Source organism: Pieris rapae, chromosome 6 (assembly GCF_905147795.1).
Source record: "Pieris rapae chromosome 6, ilPieRapa1.1, whole genome shotgun sequence".
NCBI classification, from domain to species: Eukaryota; Metazoa; Arthropoda; class Insecta; order Lepidoptera; family Pieridae; genus Pieris; species Pieris rapae.
Genome location: NC_059514.1, coordinates 2,766,230 through 2,783,513, shown reverse-complemented (window position 1 = coordinate 2,783,513; position 17,284 = coordinate 2,766,230). Strand labels below are relative to the sequence as shown.

General features: G+C 31.5%; 1 protein-coding gene across 9 annotated transcripts in view; it reads left to right on the top strand.

Moving 5' to 3' along the window:
• Positions 1–17,284, top strand: part of LOC110994323 (ankyrin repeat and sterile alpha motif domain-containing protein 1B) — a 92,251-nt gene that overhangs the window by 62,935 nt on the left and 12,032 nt on the right. For 7 of the 9 annotated variants that reach the window (XM_022260892.2, XM_045628569.1, XM_045628571.1 and 4 more), the window contains 2 exons: positions 16,043–16,194; positions 16,837–16,962. In XM_022260892.2, the coding sequence (XP_022116584.2) occupies positions 16,043–16,194; positions 16,837–16,962 (278 nt within the window). The remainder of the gene's footprint in view (positions 1–16,042; positions 16,195–16,836; positions 16,963–17,284) is intronic. The other 2 variants (XM_022260893.2, XM_022260889.2) reach the window with 1 other exon arrangement.

Below are 17,284 nucleotides of genomic sequence, written 5' to 3'. Positions count from 1 at the left end.
GCGGTGAACCCGCGGTCTATGGCTTTTTATTGGTTTTGCTTTACTATGCAAGGCCTTATAGTAAAGAATAGGAACCGACTTTATCTGATTAGAAAAACACAAGTCTAAACAAAATTATACATTTTTATGTTTAACGCGTATAATGTTGACATTGATATATACATATATGTAGTTTGTATTTTTCTTACACCTCAAACTTGGAACAAACCCATATTTTTCATCTTTTTTAATTTTAATATTTTTTTCTAGCGAAGTGAAAATGATTGGAAACGAAAGCAAGTGATAAGTGATGACTAGTGATTGTTAGTGAAAAATAGTGTTGTTATCCGGCTTAATCATTCCAGACTACGAGAGTAAGGAGGGGCAAATGGGTATGCATTATTTTGAAAATAACCGATTTCCCTTATATTGAGGATGTAATTCTAGGGTAAGATAAAATTGGATAAGAAATCTTAATGGGCCGGCAATGTACTCACGAACCCGACATTGTGAATTTCCATGGGTGGCAGTTACTTACAAGCCTCCTGACCGTTTGCCCTGTGTTCAATTAAAAAATATGCAGACACGCGTCTAATCGCTACATTCTTTACATTTTAAAAATATTCTTATATATATTATATATATATATATATTGAAAATATTAAAGGTATTTTGTTACTGTTAAAGTACATACAGTGTATACTGTCGAATATCCCAATACTAGGCACTGAACAGTTCTATACGACCTTATTATAACATATTTGTTGCCATGGTTACAATGTTGTGTAAATATTGTTACCATGGTAACAACACGATACTATCCATATTTTATAACGAGTTTGACTTTTGAGTTTTGAGTTATTTCGTAAAACTATTAAAATAAATTCATGTGTTAACTTTCTTAAGTACCTTTTAAACTTAAGTATAAATATTACCTTATAAGGCGACACTTCAATGATAATTAAATTTGGTGGCTTTTGGTACATTATTTTCGTCGCAAAAGAACTTCATTGTAATCAGTTAAGTGAATAAAACTATTTGTGTATTTGTATTAACATATATTTTTTGCTATATTAAGGGTCTGTTTCACAATGTCCGGATAAGTTCCAAATAAGCAATTTATTACTTATTGGTAGGAAAAACAGTATTTTTGCGTTTCACGACTGTCAAATAGCGCTATTCGTCATGAGATGCGAAGTATCTTATTCGGAACGGTTATATTTCGAATTATTTATGTGTTGCATAGCTATTTGGTACTTTATCTATACATTGTGAAACAGGCGCTAAATGGGACACTATGTCGCGCTCTTAGTATATAATTATTTTTTTGAGTCCCAATTATCAAAAAGGCTTATATTGTCTTTTATTTTCGCTAGTATTTAAAAGAATTTGTAAAGGATTTCGCGATTCGTCAATTTGATGATTAGATTTAATTATGAATGAACTCTCAAGGTTCTAGAACACTTGTTTGATTGACTGACACACACACACAAACTCACACATATACCCCATGTGGTTTCCTTATAATAAATACATTCCTTATTATATATTGTAGAAAAATGTATATATTTTCTTATTTTGTTAATGTTACAACCTACTATAACCATAATTGTCTATTCGCTATTATATATTATCTTTTGTCGATCCGAAGTGGTGGAGGCCTGATGACCTGTAACACAAGTGCTCAACCTTTAGCAGGCATCAGTCTCACAAAAACAATAACTATCCCTCAAAAGAAGAATGACAATTATTTACATACATTAATAAATCGTTGTAACTTATCATGTATGAAGTTTTGTGAGAAAAAAAAATTATTATTATTATTGACTTACACAAAAAATTCAAACAAAACTACTCAATTTTAAATGTTTAACTTTATTGTCCCCTGGCGTAAATAATTTGTAAGTTCACGAACAATGACACTGCAGGACAAGATATACAAGATTAACGCCATTTTGGGAAGTTTTTACAATGCCATATTATTCACTTTGGACTTAATGGACCTTTTACTTTATGGTTTTGAGGTTTCCAGTGTATTGTTCAACGTCATAAAGGCTTCAAACTGTGTCAATGTTTATGGCCTCGCGCGATTTGCTTATTTAAATTTGATTTAGCTTCTGGCTTATCACTTAATTATATGTGAACGAAGTAAGAAAGTACGAAGTACCTATTAGCTGCTGTAGATCTATTGTTTATTAAGTATATATTGAGCAGTAGAATACTCTATTGATAAAAAATTAGGTCACGGATCTGACTCTCCTATTGGGGTCTGATTGGATCAACTATTAAAAGCGATAATGTAACAAACTTTAATCAAATCTATGATAGCGAAAAAAAATTAAGAAATTTTCCAAGCAACTTTTAGCAACAAATTATTTACTGTAATAAGTATAGCTGTGTTTGGTACGTCACGTATGCCCTTAGTATATAAAGTACTATGGGTGCAGCGGAAGTGAATGATTACTATCCCACCTTTTCCGGTTTTACATTCGAATTAATTTGAATTTAAATAGGTAGCATGTATGATTAATTATAATAATAGCTGTATAATGGTCGAAAAATTAACACATTATATAATTGGAAAAACAAGTTCAGTAGGAGAGATCTAAATGATCAGGAAAATTAAAAGTTTTATTGACACCATTACTAACTTCAAGCCTGTATAACTTGGAAAAATAATTATTGTGCCTGTAAGTAAATTACAAGTCAAGTAAAATTTTTATCGGGCAAAATTGCGTGTAAGTATCTTAATATTACAAGTATTTAATCGAATATATACCTATAGCAACATGCTGTCACCATCATAATTATCATATACTTATATATAGAAACAGTAGTTAGATAATCATTTCCAGAGCTACAGTATATAGCATTATTTAAAACCAATGTTAAGGCGTGGTCAACGCGTTAGCGATTCACTAATTGTTGTGACGGCCAGTGATGTCATAACGTTGAATTCATGGAAGAAACGAATTACCTACCCATTTATTTGAAAGGAAATTAAATGTTTATATTGCGTTATTCAGGCCATTTCTATATTAATTACATAACATTTTAGTCAACATTTAATATACTCTTGATCTGTGTGCCATGCCCCACATTAGCCAACCTAATATATGTAGTAAATAATTTTTGTCCCTATGTATGTAATTAAAAATTGAATTGTACACTTAAAAAAAATTAAATTATAGGAAAGAAATTACTAGGAAATTCTTAACGAAACATTAAGTGAATTTTTCAAAATTTTAATGAAAACTAATAAGTTTTCAAAATTCCACCCGTATCACTACGACCAACACCACTATGAGGAATCAGCTGCCGACTGAAGTACTTTGGAACCAATTCGAATCTTTCAAGAAAAGAGCGTAGGTACCAAATTCTCAAAGGCCGGCAACATACTCGCGCGTTTGCACGCTGTTTTACTTTAAAAAAATATATAATATCAGATCTCCGATTTACAAATGTCACACTATAATATATAATCTCTTTACAAAGACGTTGGTATATTTGTTATACACGATGTAATATGTATAATCTAATTATATAAATGAAAGGCACTTAGGTGATTGTTATGTTCAGTATTTAACAATAGATGAAAGATAGCTGTGCCTTTTCACGACATTCAGTGATCACGACTGGATGAATTCTCACGGTAATTTTGTTTTTAATACTATTGCTATGTAAAAGTCATATGATTGTTTAAATATTTTCTATGTAATCAGATATAATATACTAAACGCTAGTTATTATAAAATTTAGGTTTGTTTAAAATGTACTTGTAAAAGTGTATTTTTTATACATTTGGGGACGGGCAGGAAGCTCTTTTGATGGTAAGTAGACCTGCCCATAGACACTCACATTGCCTCTAGTACAGTCATGGGCAATTTCGTTATGAAGAGTCAAAAACAATGTAGATAATTTAGAAAAGGTTAGTTATGTACATGTGTTGTGAAATTATTTGATAATAAGCTATATAAAATAAAAATTACTTTCTAACAATATGTACAATATTATTTACAACATAGACCAGTGCCGAAGCCTTCAAAAATAGTAAAAAACGAAAAAAAATTACAGTAGGGTGAAACCCATTAGAAATGCAGGGGAATATGATCAAAATGAAAGGAAAAATAAATTACGGTCGATCCGAGTTCGGGAAGTGGGAGGGGGGTGACTTTTAAGGGGGAAAAATGGTTTATCTTGATTTCCGGCGAAACTACCAGTCCTATGGAAAAAAGTTAAATGGCAAAGTTGTAGGTCATAAAAAGATCTACAACTTTGGTATTTACAATTTTTTCACATAACCTCAAAATTTAGGTGAAAAATTCAAAAAACCAAGTTTTTGGTTTTTTATTTATATCTTTTTTAAAAAGTTTTTTTTTTCTACGAAATTTGGTGAAAACTTACCTTATTATGTCCCAAATATACTGTAATTTATTTGATTAAAAATATTTATTTTTTCGCCTCATTTTAACTTAATATCAAAAAAGCACCCTAATTTTCAATCGATAATTCTGACGTCAAAATTTCAGCTTTTTTCAAAAAGTTTGGGGGCTTTTTGTTCGTTGAAATATCTACTTTCTGATGGTGTAAAAAAAAATATACATTACTATAGGAAATATTATTAGAAAATGCAAAAAATTGAAAAAACCTCAAATTCGAAAATTTTCTTTTAATTATGTACAATTTTGAGGTATTTATTAAAATTTACACTTTAATTACTCAAAAAACGTAAGATTTCATGCTTCATTGATAAACGAAAAAATTGCAAATTAAAATATACTTCTATAATTAACAAACAAATAAGTTAATAAAGTTAATATTTAATAAGACATCTACAATATTTTGAAAAAGTTGTAGAATCTTCTGTAAATAATATTTGTAGATGCCTATTTATTGCTGTTTTAAGATAATTTATATACCTGAGTGACCTTCGGTGAATTTTAGCCCAGTGTAAGTTATTTCATTGAGAAGTGGGGATGGACCTAGGAGGGTCTGGGCCTTACTGTTACCTGCTATTTCGTAGCAGCTGTAAAAACCGTTAGCCAGTATTCGAGATACAGAGTAGTGTACAACATCGTTTTTAAAAATACACCTGCAGGCTGAGTTACTCTAAGAGGCTTATTACACTATGCGATATTCAGACTGACTTAGTAAGACTGTCTTAAAATCTAATTAGCAAGCTCGCTATTACACTAGACTAAATACCGCATGCTAACTCATTTTTATATATAAATATAATATATATATATATATATATATATATATATATATATATATTTTCATAGTGGTCCAGCCCCGGAAAGACAGCCAAAAGCGACTGCGATCCCGACATCAACGTGTTGTTGCTATTAGCTCTGTTTTAGCACCAAACGTTGCATCGGACATGCGTCCATACTATTTCCCGTGTCCGCCAGTGCCAGATCATTTTTTCCTTAGACATCGGTTGACGTAAAAGACATATAAATAGATTATATCATTTAAAAGCTGCCATATATGGAAAGCGGGGCCGAAGACGTCGGTGCAAGGTTAGCAGGTGGCGCAGGCGCAGGCCTGGTGCAACGACTTTATTGCGTGGTTCCATTGTCGTTTGATACGATTTCTATCGTGGACTCGTAAAATATTATTGTCTTAAGATATATGAAATATTGCTTTTCTATTCTGTCCGCTTTTGTATTTTTATCTGTATGTGAAAAACTTTATTATTGACTGAATTACGGAGTTCTTTATCTGTATCTTCCTCATAATAAGAATAAGTACAATAGAAGAAGGTGCTCAAGCAATTCCCCCTTTTTAAATTTAGCATATGGAAACCAGAATTATAACCCAAATCAATAGTACATTCGTGTCAAATTCTTATAATAAAGTAATCAAATCGTACCTACTGAAATCTCGTATCGGACAACAACGGAAACGCGAGCCTATGTCATCGAACCTTCTTTGTACACCATTTATGGCAACTATAATTTAAGTTCAGCCTTAAATCGATATTATAAACAAGCGTAGTAACAAATACACATTTTCGTATTTTGCGTAAATAATACAACATACGTATTACAAACTGCTTTTGCATATTCAATTTAATTGAAAAATTTACAGCCGGGTTTCGAACGGGCGACATCAGGGCTGGAAGTAGTGCGCTTAGGCGCTTAACCTAAGTCGCAATTTATCGCTAAGTATGACTTCTAATTGTCAAGTCCAAGTTTTAGACATCGTCAAACTTAGCCCTTAGCATAAGTCTCATTTTTTTAATATACAAAATGAAATAGCTAAAAATTTCCAATTATTACACAATAGTGACAAATAGATTTAAAGAAATTGTATTACAAAGCAGAAAATTTAAAAATAAAAGTTAATATTACACACAATATTTAATATTAAAAGTAACTAACTGTATATTGGGAAATCAGATCAAAATGCATTTATTCATATAATAATTATGTACATAAACGACAGTATCGACCTTGTGGATTCCGCATGTGACTCTGAGGTAGAAGGTTCGATCGCCAGGTCTGCACCAATCGACTATATCTGCATTTAAGACTTGTTCGTACAGTGAAGTTAAGCATTGTGAAGAAACCGTGTTAAGATAATTTTGATCACCAAATCAGAGGTCCAAACCCAAAAGATTGCGAATGATAGCGCCAATGAATTATTTAATGAAATAGCGTCAATATTAAAAGAAAAAATTAATTAAAATTCCTACTTCCAGTTCCAAAATCAAGGGCGTAGAACAGGAAAGAAACTCCGTCTATATATGTGTTATATATAACTATAGTAATAGGTCGGTTAGGTAGGTAGGTTGGTCCATAGTAATCACGTTATAATCAAGACCACTCCTTAAGTATTAATTACGCGGTTAACAGATGAATTTGTTTACGTTAAAATGTTTGGACAGGTTTGACGGTAATGTTATATTTTTGACATAACCACAAAGTCGAACGAATGGGTGCTTAAAATATGAGATTTTGAATAAAGAAAATTGATTTTGCTACAATTTTCTTTGCATACGGCATTAAAATAAACGTTTCGGAGTGGTAGTGGAGAGTAGAAACGATAAATTTTATGTGTTTAAAGATTTTTATAAAATGATCTCTCTATTCTTTCCGCTTTTGTCTTTTTATCTATATGTGAAAACTAATCTATAACTTTATTATTGACTGAATTACGAAATTCTTTATCTATGTCTTTCTCATATTATGAATAAGTCATAACAGAGTTGGTGCCGTAGATGCAGTGATGTCTCCTCATCGTATTTGGCTAATGCCTGAATTTTTATCCGATACAAGACTGTAGGTGTGTGTTTCGTGACATTCGTGTACATTCTTCTCTAAGGAAAGTAGGTGATCACCTTTACTCTGTCCGACCCAATCCGTTGACTTGCGAATTCCTTCAGCAAACAAGCGAGTCTATACGCACAAGATCAATTTTTGTACAGCCGTGGATCGAACCTACGGCCTCAGGGAGAGTCACACCCTCAAGACACCAGGCCGACACTGCTGAATATATTATTTACCTTTGAATGACGTATACTGTGTGTCATAGATTACTCAATCTTGGAAAAAACAAAAACGATTTCTTTTATATTTTTTAATTATATATCTTTTTTATATATGTTTGTTTAATATACAGAATCATAGATATTTCCTATAACTACTGCATTTCAATTGACTACTTATTTTATAATTAGAATGCTGCTTTACATGTATATATTAAGGTTATTTCGAAGATATCTATAATAAAAATCGCCGTGACAAGGGACAATCGCAAGTAAAAATCAATAACATTGCACCGTTATGAAGGCTATGTTGCAATTTTGTATTAATCATAATGACGGGATTTTTCCTTGTCATTGTTCATGTAACAATTCTCTTTATCTTATCTTTATAAGCACTAAATCTGTCTTATTCATTTTTCTGTCTAAATATAACACTGTTTTTTAACAAAGGTTTACACATTTCGCAGTAAAAGCAACAGACGTATGTGGTACTAGACTCTCTCCAATAACTGAATAGGAGTTATTTGAGTAGAAGAGCAACTTTAACCTTAGAGGGTTTAGGTATGAACCAGTATAATAATAATAGTGACCAATCATTATTCGACTTAGGTCAAATAATAAGTAGTCAATGAAAACAAAACGCCTGTTAAAAGTTAATTTAGAAAGTAGTTAGTTGGCTTCAAAATCATAAAATATAGGTACCGAGAATTTTAGTTATATTAATTAGAAAAACAAATTATTTTAATATAGTTAGTGGCAGTTTCAAATAAGAATGAAACTATTGGCACGATTTTTTAAATACTCAAATTTTTGTGCGGTTTCTGAAAACGGGACTTATTTGTGTCCCACAGTTCTTTCGGAGACACCGGGACTCGTAATTGGAAAAAGGGACAGTCCCGTTCAAAACGGGATGTCTGGTCACGTTAGGTATACCTACACTAAAATTACTTGGAGTAGTGGCACAACACGACTACATTAAAGAAGCCCACGGGATCGCATTTTACCTCAGCCATATAACCTACATACGTATAGTATGACTACCTACTAAAAATATTCATAGAAAACATCTATCTATCTATATATAAAAATGAATTGCGCTTTATTAGTCTCGCTAAAACTCGAGAAAGACTTGACCGATTTGGATATGGTCTTACATTATTTGTGGAAGATAAGTTTTAAACGGTTTGAAACATATATAAGAAAATAAATATACAATATGTTTTAAAACGACAATTGAATTTTACAATAAAATCTAATCCTATTGTGTGTTCTTATATCCTTTTAGAAATTAAGATGTGTCACTTGATTGTTATAAAAATGGTTGGTGTTTGAGGTTGTCTTTGGTATAGTTTTAAAAATGTTGTATTACGTTTGCATATGTAGGTGATATGAAGTTCATCTAGTACTAAATAAAAACAAGTGTTGATTAACTCTATTGTTAAGGCGATATTTGGATATGGCTGTATTTGTTTATGTCCGAAGACGAGGAAGATTTTCGATACAGTTCATTAACCAAAGAAGTCTAAAGAGTAGTCGCGAAAGAGGTACACAATAATCTAAACTGAATCTGTTTTTTTTCAAAATTAAATTCTTGGGTATATTATTGATTTTCTAAGCTTTGTCAGTATGTGAACTAAGGTATTCATCCGCCTCTTTCTATCCAATAGTTTACAAAGTGTTGAAAAAACACATATGAGGTCATAAATAATGAATGACTCCGCGCTTCTTTTTCTAAATAATCTATTCTTAAACTTCTTTTGAAGTAATTTTATTCTTTAATACCCTTTTCATTTTTTCCTGCCATAACTTCACATGAAATAGAATCTAGCCTTAGATACATTAATTATGGGTAATAAATAATATTATGTTTACTAAATTTACTACAAAACTAGTGAAAAGCTTAAACTAAGGTATTGCTCATTAATAGTCTTAGGGTCTGATTCACAATGTCCGGATAAGTTCCAAATAAGCTATTTATTACATATTGGTAAAAACTAGTGTTTGCTGCGTTTCACGACTGTCAGATAGCGCTATTCGTCATGAAACGCGAAGAATCTTATTCGGAACTTTTATCTTCCGAATAATTTATGTGTTGCATAGCTATTATGTTTATACATACATTGTGAAACAGACCCTTAATGTTATATAAAGTTTTGACATTACGTTCTTGTGTCCGATATATCACACATTCATTTATATTCATTTCATTACGACTATTAACTCTAAAGGTTTAGTTCTCTTTAGGCGTCTTATTCCTGTTGTGTCAAGAAGTCTGTATGACCTGTACGTAGACCTTTTCATCAATACAGAATAATTAAACTCCATAACAAAAATAACATCCAAGCCACATGTTACATTTTTTACCCAAATAAAAGTATTTAAAACCACACGGGAACTATTAGGTTTCATTCCGTTCTGATAGCTTAATTTCCTTATAAAATTATGGAGATTTGAGCTTTATTCCAAGGTGTTTAAGATGCTTTATGGTTTGTTGGTTAAAGTTTATCTGTGACAAAGTTTGGTGTTAAAAAAAACTTTGTCGTATAGGGTTACATTTGGGGTTGCGTTATCTTGTTTTTATGCGTTTTATACTTTTTACGATATCAATTTAAGTACATATTTTCTTTAACCTTGGGTGATATTAATTTCCATTGAAAATTTTGTATAATATATTAATGACAACTTATAATTGAAGTTATACAATAAGTAAATAAGTATAATAAATTTTACTAAAGATCTTAAATAAAGTTAAAAGTTTATTGATAATTTAGGGTAGTTAAAAAAGCGTTAAAAGTTCAAGGGTAGTTCAAAAAATACTTGATCCATAAATCTATTCAGATAATGAAGTTAGCTTGTATAGTTAAAGGGTTGAAGTGTATTCGAGGAAGGATCTTATCTCTTAAATACCGAATAACACTGGCCTTGGTAGCAAGACACATGCTTCAATTAAAGGCTGCCTATTACTTAAAGCTATGCCATTTATTTTTATCATATAAAATTTAATTTCATTATTGATCCTATTTACTATTTCGCTCTGCATTGATATTATATAATTATAATTATCATGTATAAACACCGAACATAAAAAGTTTATACTAGGCAGCAACGGGTGACATCTGTCAAATATTAACGTCAAATTGACAAATAACAATCAATGTTGTGTTTTAAATACTAAAAGTGATTAAACACATATTACAACGTATATTAGTACTAACGTACTTCTTGTGATTCAAGCTACATTCTTCTTCAAATCCATTTAATGAGTTTCTATATATTTTCTAGTGGATCAAATCCTTAAATAGCTGGTAGATAATCGCCACCATATGCTTCTGTATCGCATACAAATGTGAGCCGCAGTTGTTTAGATAAAAATAAAAACATGAAACTTAAACAATAAAACATCTATACATTTCTTGTTCTTATGACGATTTTCGTTTCTTGAGTTAATTGGGCAGATACATCTGCAAGTTAGTTGGCCATTTTCAGGCAAACCAATCAGTATTTCATTCGGAATCGAACCTAGAATTATATTCAAATATTTTAGCCACAGAGGCCGCACAGATACATAAATATGTAATTATACACAGTTATACCTACTGTATACTTGGAAAAGTTAAAATATTCAAAGTTAGACAAATCTGCTCATTAATCTTCAAGCAAACGCGAGAAAATCGCTTATCAAACTGACAGGTGTTAGCCGCCTTTAGCGAAAGCCTTATTTCGCTGTACATAGAGCTTAAAATACGATTCAACATTATCTAGTACAAAATTTACATACGTTAATGTAGTTAGAATTATGCCTCGTTAATCATGGTTTTCTTTTAGTTCTCACGCCATTACGTAGAGGTGATTACAAGAAACTATTTAAAATATTTTATATACAACTTCTAGTTGAAAATCTAGTTGTGATACCTACTGCAGGTATAAGAATCAGCCTATCGGAACAGGCGGCAAACTGACGACACCTGATGCGGCAGCACATGATGTTAACTTATATTCATTTGTTTAGATAAACATTGCCAATGGACTTTTGACGGTGAAGGAAAACATCGTGAGGAAACCGACATTTCTTAGACCACGTGTGTCAGGCACTGGAGGCTGATCACCTACTTTCCTATTAGATTGAAAAATGATCATGAAACAGATTCAGAAATCTGAGGCCAAGATCTTAAGAGGTTGTAGCGCCACTGATTTATTTTTATTTATTTTAATAACAAAACAACTTTTTTGCATATATACCTACTATAAGAACAACAATATCTGTTTTACTAATTTGTTTGTTGATTGTTAAAAGCTCAAGACAAAAATAAGTAGTTTCCTTTAAACTAAAAGCCTTTTAAAAGGTTTCTTATCTTTACTTTGTTTTCAAAAGAAATTAGTTCGCGACTGTCGTTCACACAGGTCAATCGTCTTGTTAAAAATTGAATAAATTGATTCTGATTAAACATGTGACGGCGAGTGGCGACGTACCTACTGTGATTGCAGTAGACTTACTGAATTTTTTATAAAAAAAAACAATAAAATTTTAAATCTGGCTAAAGGTGCACAACTTCTATACGAAAAATCATTAATGAATAAACGAAATCGTACATTATATCCCATGTTTAAAAATTACTATTATACAAAATGTGAAATAACACAATAAAATATTAAAATCAGATTAAACTCTATGCTATACTTATATGTATCTATTAAGTTTTACCTAATGCATAAAAGTGTTAATATTTCTTTCTTACATCTACATTTTGTTTCAAATCTACTGATTTTCGCTGCCTGCAATTTCATTTTCGCAATCTACAAGCCCTGATGTGTTTTATCAAACAAACACTTGCGGTTCGTAGTGCCCAGTTGCTTTGCGCGCCTCTAATCGGGCGAGCGTCTTAAATTCTAGAACTCATAAACTCATATACCTATTGTGTCATGTGTAAGCGTGTGTGATGAGTGAAGTGAAGTTCAAAAAACGATGGCTTTGAACAATTCAGAAGCTCTTAATGATTATACCGATGGGAAATTGTGAGTAATATTAATTGTATGAAACAAGTTAAAAATTTAATTGATTTGTTTTGTAGAATTCGAATGATCAATCGATTATTTATTAAAAGTTGCTAATGAACAAGTAACATAAATTATTTAGAATGGGTTGGAATTGGTTAAATGAAGTTGATGCAGCAGGAGGCTATCGCTAACAACTGCTCTCTTTCACGCAACACCAGTATGGAAAAAAACTAAATAGGTTAAAGAAACAGCGTAAAATTATACGATATATAATAAAACCAAACTCAATTAAAAATAAAATATAATCTAAAAGCTTATATTCGATAAATTTTTCATGATTTACAATGCAACACAAAACACATAATGTACATGTATATAAGAAAATGTTTTACAAATATGTAGCTTGCTTAAATATGGTGTAACTTATTTAAAGAAAAACACTTTTTTAACGGATTAAAGTTTTTAAATTATTTAAACATAATTATAGGCTTACAATAATACATAACTTTAATCCGATAAAAAAGTGTTTTTCTTTAAATGTGTAATAGTTATGTTAATAAAAGACAATACTATGATGTTACTTATTAGAAAACTTATATAAACTGGATCTCAACAAAGCAATAGTGATAAAAAAATTTTTTTCGGAAATTACTTCGCAAATACTTTAAAATTCAACTTAGTGTTTTTTTTATTGGAACTCCTTTGGTCTTTTTAAAAGAGGCAAATTTATGACATCATATTATAATCAATTTCACGTTTACTTGAAGCGTTATAATGACTCACTCAACCTACTTAGACATCGTTAAATATTTATAATGTATAAAAATATATGATAGTGACATTGACTTCGTTATCTATCGATAGGTTTATCTTATTTGTATTTGATACCGATTTTATTTAATCATAACAAATTTAAGGGTTATTTTTCCTCAGTAGATTTACTATAACCACAATTTTCGAGTTTATCAGTCTTAAAAGCCGCATATATTTTTGATAATTTTGTACATTTCTAATATCTCCCCATATATCTATAAAGATTTTAAGCTATACTATAATAACATTCAGGTAGAAGGAGACCTGGCCGCTAACGCACGCCTTGGTTGTAAAACTTGAGACAATGGTTTGGTCAAAGCACCAAGTCATTGTTTAGAAGCACGGCATCCGAAATTAAAATAGCCATTATGATCGCCTACCTTCGCAAGGAGATGGCACTATAAGCAAGCATATAAGCATCTATTCTGTTTTTAAAATAAAACCAGTAGCCACCACCACTCCAACCACCAGGGCTCGGGTTAAGATGGCTGTATCTTTCGTGATCATTTTTTAAAATGGGTCTTCTGTGTCTGAGATAAGCCTAAAGTTTGCCTTCTTGTCTTCTGACTCACGATGTTTTCTTACACCGTACGAGCGAATGTTAAACCTGCACATAGACCATTGGTGCACAGCCGGGGATCGAACCCACGACCTCAGGGAAAAAAGTCACTGAAGCCACTATACAAACACTGCTCTACTGTTCAATATTGTACATATCCTCGTAACATAGTTTATAAAATCGGTAGTTCAACGATTGTGTAATACAATGGTACATTGTTAACTATAACATGCTGTTATGATATTTATATTTCCATTGTCTATATGAGCTTTCAAATTGTCCAACGTTATGAAGAAAAGAGCGAACATATACGTTAGCTCCCGGCGATGCAGAAAGAATACGTGTGATCCGCTTGTACTTACCACGAAGTAAAAAAGATGTCTTCTAGAAGATTAGGATATAGATGACCGTCTCCTATTACATACGTCCTAGGGCCGGTAGAATGCGAGTCAGGTACTCGCATTCTATATCGTGCAATATCTGTTACATATAGTAAATCAAATAATACAAAGATATATATTACTTATTTGCTGAAATTTTAGCAAATATATATATATATAGCTAAAAATTTGGTGGATACACCAAAAAGGCTGGGAAACATTGATTTGAGGTCATACGTATAGGATATAGTTAATAACTATAGAAGACAGGGAGTCAATGTTTATTAGGCACAAATTGATTCAAATTGTATCTGTATCCGGCTGGGTGTTGAACAAAGGAACTTGTTGATATTAACTGACTGTGAGAATATTTAGTCTAAAGAATCATATGTTACTTTACTATTGAGAATATTGAGTAATTGAATAAAATATCAAACAATTGAATTCTAATTATATTTTCAAATTTCGAATTGAACATTCTAAATTTTAAAATACAAAATATGTGGCGATACCGGTTTTTTCAAGATGTTTTCCTTTACCGTTCAAGCGAACATAGATAGAAAGTCTATTGGTGCGCAGCCAGGTATTGAACTTACGACCTAAGGGATGATAGTCGCATGTTGAGGCCACTAGGCCAACACTGCGCGCCAACTTCTGTAGTGATTAATCAGGATAATAATAAAGCCACTTTAATTCCATACTTAAAAAATTCCAATTATGACATTGCTTACGACGAAGTAATGAAAGATGTCTTCTAGAAGATTAGGGGATAGATGATCTGACCGTCTTCTACTACGTCTACTTGGGCTGGTAGAATTCGAGTGCATGGCCATGCAATATCTGTTACATATACTGAATAACATAGTAGTTAGTTAGTGTTATTATTTATTATACAGCTGTTGTCTATGTTAGTTATTGTTATTTCCATGACTTGATGTTTCGCCGTATGGACCCCTTTTGAGTAAAGGCTTCCTCCGGAACTTTCCTTTTGGACCTTTGCTTCCTCGAGCCATTTCATTCCCGTAATGATGTCGTCAGCCCATGGCTTTTGTGGTCTTCTTTTTTCGTTTCTTTCTCCTGGATGTCCCCTATTTATAATTATTAAAATTTGTACACATTAAAATAAATATTAATTTATTGATAAGTGAAAGTTAGTTACGACCTTAGCGATTTCTATTTTTTTGTCTAACTGGTCATAAAAACGTAACCTTGCAAATCAATGTGATTAACCTACATTTACAAAAAAAGTATGAAACTTATCTAACTTTAGAGAATTCATTTATCGTACTCAGTTGCGATGTTTTTATTTACATTGAAATGTTTATGTTTTATTGATTTAATTTAGATTTTGATAAGTTATAAACATTTATTTATATACCAAAATAAGCTACTATTACAGATTAATGCGGTACTATTTACATAGAAAAAAAATCAACATTAAACAGTAATTGATTGAAATATTTACAAAAACACTAGCTAAGTATTTCATGCAGTATAGGAACTGATATGAATTAAACCTTAGTTCGCTTAACGGACAATGAAAAACGTCTGTTAAATATTTTATAATTAATATTTATACATTGTGCCATGTGTGGAACGACGCGATCTCGCCTTCTAAATGTCACCAATTTAGCTACTCGAAATGGCTTAATAATATTTCTTACATAAACATTTATTGTAGTTAATTATATTAGTTATAAGGCACTTTGGTTTAGTGAATTTGGTATAAATTATCTCAACTCGATATGGCGGTCATTTCATAAGTATTTTTATATAAATCACATCATATTCTATGTGACTCATTTGAACCATTATCCACAGGCCTCTTCAAAGGCTCCACCACCACCCTCGACGGAATAGGCCTACGACCGATGCCCGCGGAACGGCCGAAGACATTACGGAAACTCAAGTCAGTGTACGACGCGTCACCCACAGAGCCTACTAATGTCAATACCAATAGCAGCAATGGACAGGTAACCATTACTATAGTCTGTGCACAATTTGCTTGAAGACTTTCCTCTATGGTATTGAAATTTTTCAATGTTTGTCTTTGGTTCTCGACTACTCCGCATTTAAATATGAGTAACTGATATAAACCTTCTTTCAAAATTTTCCTTTCTATGTAATCCTAGGTTACTAGAACTAAAATTTTTCTTTACTATTTATGGTCCAGTGAATGGGCTATCTCGCTCTTACAAATTCATAACTAACATTGATGAAAATATTGATAATATATTTTACAACATTGATTAATATTACTTTTCAACATTTTTATTATTATTAATTTTGGGGTTGCTTGATCTTTTTTGCTAGCTTGCTTATGTTCTAATATTATTAATATGTATGTGTATAGGTGTAAAATTTGTGTTGTCATATTGTATAATTTTATGCTTACACATTGCTATAGAACTTATAAATAAATAAACGCGAATTGTTTAGAGCAATCGGGGCCGCACTCAACTTGTTTATTTAAATATTTTACTGATATAGCACAGAGCAATTTTATCATGTTAATTGTCACTCATAGTGGAAATTTGTATACGACGGTTGCACGTTAAACAATATATATTTTTTAATCTACCCACTTTTTTAACCTTTTAAACTTGTAATAACAGTTATCTATTCAGGTGGACAGAAGCTTTAATGGTACAGAGGATGAAGTCAGAAGACGGAGTAATACGACAAGCTCGAGTCATAGTGGCGACAAATCTCTCTCAATACTCAGCCCATTCGATGAGCAGGTGAGATCAGAATTTCAAATTTGAAACAATTTTCAGTAGGGTATCCATTGGGTAACGTTGTGAATAGGTTTTGTTGTCTATACACTTGAACACATCTCAGTTCCGCGCCAACTTCACTCACATGCATGTTACTTTTGTAGACAGTACTTCATTTGTGCGCCAATCGTTTTTTTCTATACGCAATTATAACTTTACACAACAAAGACAAAAAGGTAACCTTTAGACCTAGTAATGATTACCCTTATATCCAAAACGTATTGAATTTAAGAATAAACTAAAAAATTAAATTTCAGTTTACTTTAGTTTTATTTTTTTAAATGTA